Source organism: Nerophis lumbriciformis, linkage group LG23 (genome assembly GCF_033978685.3).
Source record: "Nerophis lumbriciformis linkage group LG23, RoL_Nlum_v2.1, whole genome shotgun sequence".
In the NCBI taxonomy this organism is placed as follows: domain Eukaryota; kingdom Metazoa; phylum Chordata; class Actinopteri; order Syngnathiformes; family Syngnathidae; genus Nerophis; species Nerophis lumbriciformis.
The window spans coordinates 9,870,197-9,883,751 of NC_084570.2; the positions used below are offsets into that span (position 1 = coordinate 9,870,197).

Sequence of the window (13,555 nt, forward strand, 5' to 3'; positions counted from 1 at the left end):
GTACCCCCAAACAATGTTCCCTCTAATTTTCCATGTATGTGAGCAAACGCAAAAACTCCTTGAGCATTCGGTGGAGCACATGTGAGCGACATCAGACGTGCTCATGCACTGTGGTCACACCTGCAGCACACCTGTCCCTAACCTGACTAAATAACACGTTCAATGTTTTATTATTATAATCAAATGACAGCAGTCATTTCCATGAGATTATTTTCTAATATAAATGTTTTGGCCCACTTACAATGACTATAACATGTTGTTTTTCATGAGCTGTGTACTAGTATTATATGTCTGGGTGGGGGTCCTGTTTTGGAAATAATGTGTAACCCTTTCAGATATCGCATTTAGTTCCTACTAAAACATTCACATGTTGCACAATGAGATGTAAACATGGGATCGTGTACATTCCTGTAACTTTCTGTTTGTAAAATACATCTTTATTAGTATTTCTTTAATATGATAACATAATTTTACGATTACGGTTCGGGTTCGGTGAATGCGCATATGAAACTGGTGGGGTTCGGTACCTCCAACAAGGTTAAGGACCACTGGACTATCCATCCATCCATCCATTTTCTACCGCTTAATCCCTTCGGGGTCGCGGGGGGCACTGGAGCCTATCTCAGCTACAATTGGGCAGAAGGCGGGGTACACCCTGGACAAGTCGCCACCTCATCACAGGGCCAACACAGATAGACAGACAACATTCACACTCACATTCACACACTAGGGCCAATTTAGTGTTGCCAATCAACCTATCCCCAGGTGCATGTTTTTGGAGGTGGGAGGAAGCCGGAGTACCCGGAGGGAACCCACACAGTCACGGGGAGGACATGCAAACTCCACACAGAAAGATCCAGAGCCCGGGATTGAACCCAGGACTGCTCAGGTCTTTCGTATTGTGAGGCAGACGCACTAACCCCTCTTCCACCGTGCTGCCCACTGGACTAGACCAAACCAAATACAACCATCAGTGTGGTGTTTGGGGGACATAGGACTTTAGAGCGCACTGAAATGTTTACATTTATTCTCAAGCCCGAGAGGGATAAGTGGTAGAAAATGGATGGATGATCAGAGCAATGATGGAGAAAATTATTTCCCACCTGAAGTAGGGCTTCTTCTTTTTTTGTAATTCATCAATATACATGCTCTTTCTACAGACATAAATAAATAGAAGATACATTACTGTCGCACAAGAATATTTGACATTAAACTTAAATGTCACAATCCAGTTAGGTTGTGGAAATTTGGGTCAATGTTGAATACTTTTGCCCTGACTTCAATGTGTCTTTCATTTTAAGGATTTCTTTTTTGTGCGATAAAACAAAATTCAGGGGAAAATGACACAAACCCCCAGTTTGACGCTCACAAAACAGCACTTGAATTACACCACCAATGGTCAACACAACATGTCATTGTTTTATGCAAGAAAAAAGCAAATTAGCTTTTTTTTAATGCTTGCAATATATTACGAACCAATGTAATTTTTGTCTCTTTTACATTATTTAAAAAAACAAGACAATACAAACTGTTAAAATCAGTACACGTATTTTTTTTTGTTGCATAATTTAAATATGCTTGATTTTGATGCTGCAAATATATTATATATACATTTTTGAACTCCATAAAAATACATGTATGTCACTTTTCCCACCGTCTGTCAGATATCTCTAATATGAAAATATGGTTGTAATTTTTGAATTCAAGTTGATTAGACCTCACACATAGATGAACTGGTCTGTTAAAATGCTCTAATCCTTAGAGGGGTTATTTGGTTGTCTCCTTAAGCCTTTTATTTAAGGCTAAGTGGACAAACGCAAGTGGAAGGCACTTAAATGACTTCCTGTGTAGAAGGACACCAACATGCCTAGTTTAGAACATGTTGGTGGGTGTCAGTGAATGCACAAGTTGAAATAAAAAAAACACAGTGGAGGTCCATACGTGCTTGCATGAATGAGATCTATGATGTCATTCACTTCAACTCAAAGTTACATTATCATAATAAATACGAGCAGGTAAACTTTGTGTAAGGGGTGGCTGCCATGAAGTTTGAGGGGGGCGGCTATTGCAGTCGGTATCTTCTGGGATGTGACGGGAATGATGCTTCAGGTTGTCTGTCAGAAGAATTCTGAAACCTCCTTTGGTTTCGTTTCTCTGGGGGGGAAAAGTAGACATCAATGTCAGTAGTGGTGGTTTGTGTACACCCGTCATGGGTTTTTAGGCCCTTAATGACTTATATCAGGGCTGTCAAGCTCGTTTTGAGGGCCACATCGCAGTTGTGGCTGCCCTCAGAGGGTCACTTGTAACAGTAAATATTAGAGATGTCCGATATTATCGGCTGATAAATGCTTTAAAATGTAATATCCGAAATTATCAGTATCGGTTTGAAAAAGTAAAATTTATGACTAAAACGCCGCTGTACGGAGGAGTGGTACACGGACGTAGGGAGAAGTACAGAGCGCCAATAAACCTTAAAGGCACTGCCTTTGAGTGCAGGCCCAATCACATATCTACGACTTTTCACACACACAAGTGAATGCCATGCATACTTGGTCAACAGCCACACAGGTCACACTGAGGGTGGCCGTATAAACAACTTTAACATTGTTACAAATATGCGCCACACTGTGAACCCACACCAAACAAGAATGACAAACACATTTCGGGAGAACATCCGCACCGTAACACAACATAAACACAACAGAACAAATACCCAGAGCCCCTTGCAGCACTAACTCTTCCGGGACGCTACAATATACACCCCCCGCTACCCCCCACCCCACACCTCAACCCCGCCCACCTCAACCTCCTCATGTCCCAAATTCCAAGCTGCTGTTTTGAGGCATGTTAAAAAAAATAATGCACTTTGTGACTTCAATAATAAATATGGCAGTGCCATGTTGGCATTTTTATCCATAACTTGAGTTGATTTATTTGGGAAAACCTTGTTACATTGTTTAATGCATCCAGCGGGGCATCACAACAAAATTAGGCATAATAATGTGTTAATTCCACGACTGTATATATCGGTATCGGTTGATATCAGAATCGGTAATTAAGAGTTGGACAATATCGGATATCGGCAAAAAAGCCATTATCGGACATCTCTAGTAAATATGTATGAATATGAATGTATAATTGCCTAATTATATTAATACTAATTGCCAATGTATTTCATTATATTTGTTTTATGTACAACTTGATGGATTTGTATTTATTCCAATTGTAAATCGATTTACAATTTTGAGAATTGACAATAAAATATATAATTTTTTTGGCAATTTTTTTTGTTGAATACATTTTTAAAAATACGTTTTTTAGGCCAACACCGCTTGTATAAGCCATACGTCAGCAGCAAAGAGGAGCTTTTGTAACTTGTAATCTGTTTTAAAAAGGTTGTATTATAATTCATATACCTGATATAATATATCATGACAACCGTGTTGAATCGGGAATCCATTCTGAATCGAATCGTGAGCGGCCCAAAGATTCCCACCTCTCGATATATGTATAGTAGGGATGTAACGGTACACAAAAATTTCGGTTTAGAGGTCCCTTTTTATTTTTATTTTATTTTATCTTATTTTATTTTATTTTTTTGTCTCGTTTCGGTTCATTTTCGGTACAGTAAGAAAACAACAAAATATACATTTTTGGGTTATTTATTTACCAAATTTGCAAAATCTTCCACCAAAAATATTTTTCTGAGTGGAATATTTGATGTGAAGTAATCGGAACCTTGGATAGGTCAATAATTCATAATAACATTGATTTTGATTCAATATTATGTTTTGAGCAATGACAGTTTGAAAGAAAAAAAAACCAGCTTTGTTTTATTAGTCAACATTGCAACTTTTTCTAAATTACATTTAACCTTTAAGCTTTTTTATTTCACTTTTGTTATGTTTTTGTTTATTTTAATAGTATTTTTAGAATGTGCCGCGGGCCTTTAAAACATTAGCTGTGGGCCGCAAATGGCCTCTGGGGCACACTTTTGATACCCCTGCTATAGATAATAAAAAATGAAATCTGATAAATCTATGGATAAAAAGCAGAGCCTGGCGACGCATGCGCGTTTATCATAACTCTCTCGCTCTCTCTGTCTCTGCCCCTCCCTCACGAAAGCTACTGCGTGCACAATTTGTTTTGTTTTTAACCCCTTCTTAACCCTGAACGTACATTGAAAATACACGTAACCCTAACTCAAAATGCCGGACATTTGAGGCATTTAAGAAACTCCGCCCTGACAGCTCCGCAAAAGAGGACATGTCCGGTGAAAAGAGGACGTATGGTCAGTCTATCGTAGCCCGTTAGCTGCTAGTATGCCGCGTGTTGTGCCTCGGTGTGCATTGTTTACACAACGTGCGTTACGCTACTTAATATGTCTGTGTGGAAACTCGTTCGGTACACCTCCGAACCGAACCGGAACCCCCGTACCGAAACGGTTCAATACAAATACACGTACTGTTACACCCCTACTGTATAGTATTTATTTTTAATATTAACAAAACAAATGTTTGTAATATATGCTAATATAGTGTGTTGCATGAGCAGATAATACCTTTAAAATACATGAACTTACATGCAGCACATGCACATTTTTCTGTCAAAATTTAAAAAAACTAATACATTTAGTAACGAGTGTGGCTTTATTGATGCACATTATTTCCAAGGTTTTGCAGGCCGCTTAAAACGATGTGGCCTTGAATTTGACACCTGGGATTTATATTAATGGATACTTTCCCAGGAAGGAATAATAATATAATGGCCTAAATGTATATGACACACATGATTCACCTGATGTCTTTACGTGATGTCTTTACATACAGTTCTGACCTGCGGCTGAGCTATAGCAGGGGCTGGGGGCTTTTTCGCCCGGTATCACAGGCTTTAAAAGCCCTGGTCATGTGCCAGATTTGTTCCGCCACTGGTTCTGACCAAAGATGAAGCGTGCAGGGCTGCTGAGGTTGCAGTGGAAAACCGTACCTGTGGTCCAACTTGGGCCCGCTTGTGTTGTTCCTGTGAGGATCAGCTGTGTAGCGGCTCGTCTGAAAGCTACTTTGTGACTCTATCCTCTCCACTAGTAATGTCTTTGGTGCATCCTCTAGTGGAGATCCTCCATCGAAGAAGAGGAGGCTACGGGATCGGACTGCAACACACATAGAAGAAGTATCCTGTTAATACTACAAACCCCGTTTCCATATGAGTTGAGAAATTGTGTTAGATGTAAATATAAACGGAATACAATGATTTTCAAATCATTTTCAACCCATATTCAGTTGAATATGCTACAAAGACAACATATTTGATGTTCAAACTGATAAAAAAATTTTTTTGCAAATAATCATTAACTTTAGAATTTGATGCCAGCAACACGTGACAAAGAAGTTGGGAAAGGTGGCAATAAATGCTGATAAAGTTGAGGAATGCTCATCAAACACTTATTTGGAACATCCCACAGGTGAACAGGCACATTGGGAACAGGTGGGTGCCATGATTGGGTATAAAAGTAGATTCCATGAAATGCTCAGTCATTCACAAACAAGGATGGGGCGAGGGTCACCACTTTGTCAACAAATGCGTGAGCAAATTGTTGAACAGTTTAAGAAAAACCTTTCTCAACCAGCTATTGCAAGGAATTTAGGGATTTCACCATCTACGCTCCGTAATATCATTAAAGGGTTCAGAGAATCTGGAGAAATCACTGCATGTAAGCAGCTAAGCCCGTGACCTTCGATCCCTCAGGCTGTACTGCATCAACAAGCGACATCAGTGTGTAAATGATATCACCACATGGGCTCAGGAACACTTCAGAAACACACTGTCAGTAACTACAGTTGGTCGCTACATCTGTAAGTGCAAGTTAAAACTCTCCTATGCAAGGCGAAAACCGTTTATCAACAACACCCAGAAATTCCGTCGGCTTCGCTGGGCCTGAGCTCATCAAAGATGGACTGATACAAAGTGGAAAAGTGTTCTGTGGTCTGACGAGTCCACATTTCAAATTGTTTTTGGAAACTGTGGACGTTGTGTCCTCCGGACCAAAGAAGAAAAGAACCATCCGGATTGTTATAGGCGCAAAGTTGAAAAGCCAGCATTTGTGATGGTATGGGGGTGTATTAGTGCCCAAGACATGGGTAACTTACACATCTGTGAAGGCGCCATTAATGCTGAAAGGTACATACAGGTTTTGGAGCAACATATGTTGCCATCTAAGCGCTGTCTTTTTCATGGACGCCCCTGCTTATTTCAGCAAGACAATGCCAAGCCACGTGTTACATCAACGTGGCTTCATAGTAAAAGAGTGCGGGTACTAGACTGGCCTGCCTGTAGTCCAGACCTGTCTCCCATTGAAAATGTGTGGCGCATTATGAAGCCTAAAATACCACAACGGAGACTCCCGGACTGTTGAACAACTTAAGCTGTACATCAAGCAAGAATGGGAAATAATTCCACCTGAGAAGCTTAAAAAATGTGTCTCCTCAGTTCCCAAACATTTACTGAGTGTTGTTAAAAGGAAAGGCCATGTAACACAGTGGTGAACATGCCCTTTCCCAACTACTTTGACACATGTTGCAGCCATGAAATTCTAAGTTAATTATTATTTGCAAAAAAAAAATAAAGTTTATGAGTTTGAACATCAAATATCTTGTCTTTGTAGTGCATTCAATTGAATATGGGTTGAAAAGGATTTGCAAATCATTGTATTCCATTTATATTTACATCTAACACAATTTCCCAACTCCTATGGAAACGGGGTTTGTAGAAGAGAGAATAAGGCCACACGGCATGAGGTCTTGTCTATGGAATGCACTCATATTAATGTGATTAAGTAAGGAGACCGCAAACTAATTAATCTAAAAATGGATCTGGCTAGTCATGCCCTAGTTATTCTTGTCTTTATTATATTCTTTTCTCCAGAGTACTTTGGTTTCTACCTTGGAGCGCTTTCATTAAAAATGTGCAGCATCTGAGGTGACCACATACCCTGAGTGGTGGTGTATAGGTCCTCTGACTGGGTAGAGGGAGGGGAAGGGGCTTGTATGGAGGAGGATGTGGCATCAGTTATGAAAGAGAGGGAGGAGAGGCGAGGAGAGAAGGAGCCCAAAACCAGGACAAAACACAAGGCCATCATCTGCATAGAGAGAAGGACATATCACTCTTGTGGCTTTTGAGCAAATTTGACATCCATAGGGAAGGCGAAGACAGCCAAACACTTACCATGAGGCACGTCCCTGTTTGAGTTGAGGCCATTTTACAAGAGCGTGGGACAACTTTCCCTGAAATAAGCGACTGGAGTTTCTGAAGCTGCTGTAGGAGAGTCCTGCAGACAGGTGAGGTACAGGAAGAGAAATTAACGCTCATGGTTTTAGTTCATTTCGTCCAAATATCATCACAACTGCTGCGTTTACTACTTCATACTTCTTACAGTCACACAGAGTCAGGCTGATAGAAGAATATAGTATGGCGGTTTTTTGTAGCAACTGGAGAGCAGGGTTCTCATGGTATGTGCTGCAATGACACAATCCACCACTGAGGGGAGACAAAACACCAAGTAGCCCTCACATAGGTCCCCATTTGAAGGTTTGAGTGGAGCTGTTATGCATGTTCAACAACAGCCATTGGCTCAGTCACTCAGAGGGAAACCACAGCGACCCAATGAATTACAGTCAGTTCCAAATATTCAACTGGCACAGCAAGCGAGTCATGCAGTCAGTCACTCCCCAAGTCCTCCTTAGTCCTGTTGAAAACGTGACCAAGTAGTTAAGCATGGCCAACATTGAGGAACGGATAAAGATGAGCACCGTATTCCCACCTCAACACACACTTTGATGTCAAACCGCAATGACTGATGGTTGTTTTGAATATGCAGCACGTATAAAAAGTTCCTCAGTAAACGTGGTTGGATTGAACTCAGCAAGTCGGCGTGTTAAACACAACCACCACGTCACATACATTAGCAACTGTGTGTTAGGACCGTGGATACAAACTGAATGCAATATGGGATGGTATTGCGAGCCAAACGACCACTAATAACTGGATGGAAGACACCAGGATGTTTTTTCTTCTCTTTAGAGTTGCTATACTGACTCATAGGGGGGTGTTGAAGAAAGCTTTGATTACATACTGCTGCAGACAGAACCCACCACCATCACCACCAGTGCTTCCATCCACACCCCTATACAGAATCTCTTCAACATAATAGGACGCATATCTTAAATGCATGAACTCTTCACAGACTGCAGACACGGAAAAGGTAGTGATTGTTATTTTTCTGGCATAAGAGATGACAGTCACTGCTGCAGAACATCGAGCGGCATTCTTCACGCTGATAATCCAATTCATCTTGTCCGCATGTATAATTATGGTTTATGCCAAGCCTGGTAAAACACATTCATGCAGAGCACAACAAGGGCCCTACTGAAACTGCAGTGTTTTTTCTTCTATACTATATAGGCCTATATATACCGTATTTTTCGGACTAAAAGTCGCAGTTTTTTTCATAGTTTGGCCGGGGGTGCGATTTATACTCAGGAGCGACTTATGTGTGAAATTATTAACACATTACCGTAAAATAACAAATAATATTATTTATCTCATTCACGTAAGAGACTAGACGTATACGATTTCATTGGATTTAGCGATTAGGAGTGACAGATTGTTTGGTAAACGAATAGCATGTTCCATATGTTATAGTTTTTTCAATGAGTCTTACCATAATATGTTACTTTAACATACCAGGCACATTCTCAGTTGGTTATTTATGCCTCATATAACGTACACTTATTCAACCTGTTGTTCACTATTCGTTATTTATTTTAAATTGCCTTTCAAATGTCTATTCTTGGTGTTGGCTTTTATCAAATACATTTCCCCCAAAAATGCGACTTATACTCCAGTGCGACTTATATGTTTTTTTCCTTCTTTATTATGCATTTTCGGCAGGTGCGACTTATACTCCGGTGCGACTTATACTCCGAAAAATACGGTACACATGCACGAAAAGTCCCCATATTTTGCAGGCACGTCAGGTATGCCAAAATTTTTTATATTTTTTAAGGTCCTGAAAATTCAAATTCAAAATTGTCTCTCTATAGCAGTGATGTACATATGTCCAAACTACGGTCCGCGGGCCAAGTACGGCCCGCCGACGTCCTCAATTTGGCCCGCGAGACGTCATGAGTTTAATAAGGAATCTTACCCCCAGGGTATATACTATACCAGGGGTCGGCAACCCGCAACTCCGGAGCCGCATGCGGCTCTTTGACCACTCTGATGCGGCTCAGCTGCATACTTGCTGCTCCCGGAAATCTCCCGGGGCAAATATTCTCCGATTTTCACCTGGACAACAATATTGAGGGCGTGCCGTGATGGCACTGCTTTTATTAGCGTCCTCTACAACCTGTCCTCACGTCCGCTTTATAACCATACTATCTGCGTGCCGGCCCAGTTACATGTTGTATGCAGCCTCTGCTTAGACTCGTAAGTGACTGCAAGGCATACTTGGTCAATAGCCATACAGGTGACACTGAGGGTGGCCGTATAAACAACTTTAGCACTCTTACTAATATGCGCCACACTGTGAACCCACACCAAACAAGAATGACAAACACATTTCGGGAGAATATCCGCACCGTAATACAACATAAACACAACAGAACAAATACCCAGAATCCCATGCATCCCTAACTCTTCCGGGCTACATTATACACCCCCGCTACCACCAAACCCCGGCCCCCCCCAACCCCGCCCACTTCAACCGACGCACAGAGAGAGGGGGGGGGGGGGGGGGATTTGATGTGTGGGGGGGTCAGAGGTTTGATGTGCATCTATGAACAAGCTTACTGGTGTGACTCGTGGGACAGGCAAAGTGAAGTCAGAGAAAATGGGGTCGTTTATAAATTAATGTTTCTGTGCGGCCCCATAGCAAATGCGTCATGGATCGGTAGTGGTCTCCGGACCAGTGGTTGGGAACCACTGCTTTAGATGAGCATTTGGAGTAATCCTCACCTGTTCGCAGTCTCCAGGTTTTCCACTTTTCTCCACAGGTCACCATTTTCTGACGTATAGTTATCCACCCTGAAACATTGAAACAAAAACATTGTTTCTTGTGATCACCCTAGCTGTGCACATGTCTACGATAAGAATAAGAATAATAAATATTTGTGATCATGACTTGTGGACATTATTTGAGGATATTTCCTTCTTATTGACTACAGTGCTTGTCAAACACGGAATATAGTCATTCATCCAAGTCAGCATATTTTCAGGGTTATTGAACAGATCCCAACTGGACTGTATAGTTTGACTTGTATGATGTTTCGCCTCTCATCCGAGCAGGCTTCATCAGCTCAGGCTCGCAGACTTATATACAACAGACCTCGTCTGAGTGCTTGGTATTTATCCTCCATAGGCAAGAATGCTCTATTGTGGTTGTAAAATAATGACAGCTGTTAAAGGAGAACTGCACTTTTTTTGGAATTTTGCCTATCATTCACAATCCTTATGTAAGACAAGAACACATGTTTTTTCTTTTTTTTATGCCTTCTAAACAGTAAATGTGATCAAAAGGCCACTTACACTATCGCTCTATTCTGCATATAAAAGCCCTTAAAAACATCTAAACACCATTATTAAGGTTTTAAATACATACTGTAAGTATATGTAATCTAGTAACGGACACATTTATAATAACATTTAATAATTACGTATTTTGATCATTTTAAGCATACACGGTGCATTAATTTAAAAAACACATAACATCGTTAGTTTTTTTTTTGATTGCTTGAACATCAATGATTACAACTCACCGCAGACTTCATGAGAGCCAAACAACATAATAAAACATCCCTTACTGTACAATGTCTGCTGTCATTAGGATGCCGACTGCTCGGCTGTTCAGATACGGCAACACACCCTCCTACCTCAAGGACCTAGTTTCCCCTCAACCTCCTACCGCAACCTCCGCTCCTCAAACACTAACCTCCTAAAACCCATCAGGACAAACTTACAATCAATGGGCTTTCTGCTCGACCGCACCCAAACCCTGGAACGCTGTCCCCGACCATCTTAGAGCACCACAGTCGGTCGACCGTTTTAAGAAGGGACTAAAAACCCACCTTTTTAGCACAGCTTTTATCTAATTCCTCTGCTTTCTTGTTTTTAAATTCACTGCTTGCCTATCTGTTTTATCCAGTGCTTTCATGCTTTTATTTCTATCTTTATCTACAGTATGTTTCTGTTTTATCTAATGTTTATCCTAGTGTGTGTCATGTTTTCATTTCTATTTAAATTTTTTATTATATATTCTAACTTTCTATTTTTTTATTTATACTTTGTATCACTTTGAGATTTTAGCAAATGTAAAGTGCATTACAAATGTAATTCATTATTATGATTTATTATTATATATTCCCATTTAGATGAAGAATGACTCATAACCTGCTCAGTGGCCTTGTGGTTAGTGTCCGCCCTGAGATCGGTAGGTCGTGAGTTCAAACCCCGGCCGAGTCTTACAAAAGACTATAAAAATGGGACCCCTCAGCAACAAGGGTTGAATTGGGGGTTAAATCATGATTCCCGAGCGCGGCCACCGCCTCTGCTCACCAACCAGGGAGTGAAACAAGGGGATGGGTCAAACACAGAGGGTAATTTCACCACACCTAGTGTGTGTGTGTCTGACTATCAGTGGTACTTTAACTTTAATCCTCGTTTCGTGTTGTTCTCGCCATTCCCGGGTCTAAAATGTCTGTCAAAGTGTACCAATTTGCCCGAATACGTCCTCATCCTTCCACAAGTGAGGAATCGAGTAAGCAGCTGACCACTCGATGATGTCAACAAAAGCACACAAGCTTGTGACCACGGCGCCGCTACAAATGGTTTGTCAACGTTAGCGCTTATAATACCAAATATGACTAATACTTGGTTAATATTCAGGTCAAAAATTGTAAATGGAGTATGTTTGGCGCTTTTTGAATGGTTATTTATTGGGTTTTATGGGCCGAATAGAGGACCTCCCATTGGCTCCAACTGCAAGTGGGCTTTTAATTGCGAGTTACAATGCATTAAAAAATACATATGTCGTCATGTCTTTCATAATGTTTGTGAACGATAGGAAAAATTCAAAAAAAAGTGCAGTTCCCCTCTAAGATGCAAAGAAAAGAGACGTCTGCTAGCACAGTGGTTCTCAACCTTTTTTCAGTGATGTACCCCCTGTGAAAATGTTTTTAATTCAAGTACCCCCTAATCAGAGCAAAGCATTTTTGGTTGAAAAAAAAGAGATAAAGAAGTCAAATACAGCACTATGTCATCAGTTTCTGATTTATTAAATTGTATAACAGTGCAAAATATTGCTCATTTGTAGTGGTCTTTCTTGAACTATTTGGAAAAAAAGATATAAAAATAACTAAAAACTTGTTGAAAAATAAACAAGTGGTTCAATTATAAATAAAGATTTCTACACATAGAAGTTATCATCAACTTAAAGTGACCTCTTTGGGGATTGTAATAGAGATCCATCTGGATTCATGAACATAATTCTAAACATTTCTTCACAAAAAAAGAAATCTTTAACATCAATATTTATGGATGGAAAATCTAGCTGTCAACACTGAATATTGCATTGTTGCATTTCTTTGCACAGTTCTTTTTGACATACATGTTAGTGAGGGTCAAACCATCATGGCATGGGGGAAACTCTGGGTTTATGGTAATGAATGGAATAGGCTACTTGATTTGATGTTCAGTTTATGAACTTACATTCATATTTTGTTGAAGTATTATTCAATAAATATATTTATAAAGGATTTTTGAATTGTTGCTATTTTTTAGAATATTAAAAAAAAATCTCACGTACCCCTTGGCATACCTTCAAGTACCCCCAGGGCAGGGGTCGGCAACCCGCGGCTCCGGAGCGGCATGCGGCTCTTTGATCACTTTGATGCGGCTCAGCTGCATACTTGCCGACCCCCCGATTTTCCCTCTCGCAGAAAACCACCGGGATTAATATTCTCCGATTTTCACCCTTACAATAATAATTAGGGCGTGCCTTGATGGTACAGCATTTAGCGACCTCTACAGTTTGTATAAACAGCGTTCCAGCCCAGCCTCTTGTTATATGCATCTTCTGCTTGCACACGTAAGTGACAGCAAGGCATACTTGGTCAACAGCCACACAGGTTACACTGACGGTGGCCATATAAAACAACTTTAACACTCTTACTAATAATGCGCCACACTTTGAACCAAAACCAAACAAGAATGACAAACACATTTCGGGAGAACATCTGCACCTTAACACAACATAAACACAACAGAACAAATACCCAGAATCCCATGCAAACCCCGCCACCACCCCAACCCGGCTCCCTCACACATCAACCCCCCCTCATAATGGCGCATTATTAGTAAGAGTGTCAAAGTTTTTTATACCGTCACCGTCAGTGTAACCTGTGTGGTTGTTGACCAAGTATGCCTTGCTGTCACTTACGTAATCAAGTAGAAGCCCCATACAATGTGTGGCTGGGCCGGCACGCTGGTTGTAGTGGGCGCTAAA

General features: G+C 40.7%; 1 protein-coding gene across 2 annotated transcripts in view; it reads right to left on the reverse strand.

Annotated features, from left to right (window-relative positions):
• Positions 1-97: 97 nt before the first annotated feature.
• creb3l1 (cAMP responsive element binding protein 3-like 1) overlaps positions 98-13,555 on the reverse strand; it is a 57,206-nt gene continuing 43,748 nt past the window's right edge. For both annotated transcript variants that reach the window (XM_061985170.2, XM_061985169.2), the window contains 5 exons: positions 10,012-10,080; positions 7,222-7,324; positions 6,988-7,135; positions 4,987-5,149; positions 98-2,154 (listed from right to left, as the gene is read on the reverse strand). In XM_061985170.2, the coding sequence (XP_061841154.1) occupies positions 2,118-2,154; positions 4,987-5,149; positions 6,988-7,135; positions 7,222-7,324; positions 10,012-10,080 (520 nt within the window). In that variant the 3' untranslated portion in view covers positions 98-2,117. The remainder of the gene's footprint in view (positions 2,155-4,986; positions 5,150-6,987; positions 7,136-7,221; positions 7,325-10,011; positions 10,081-13,555) is intronic.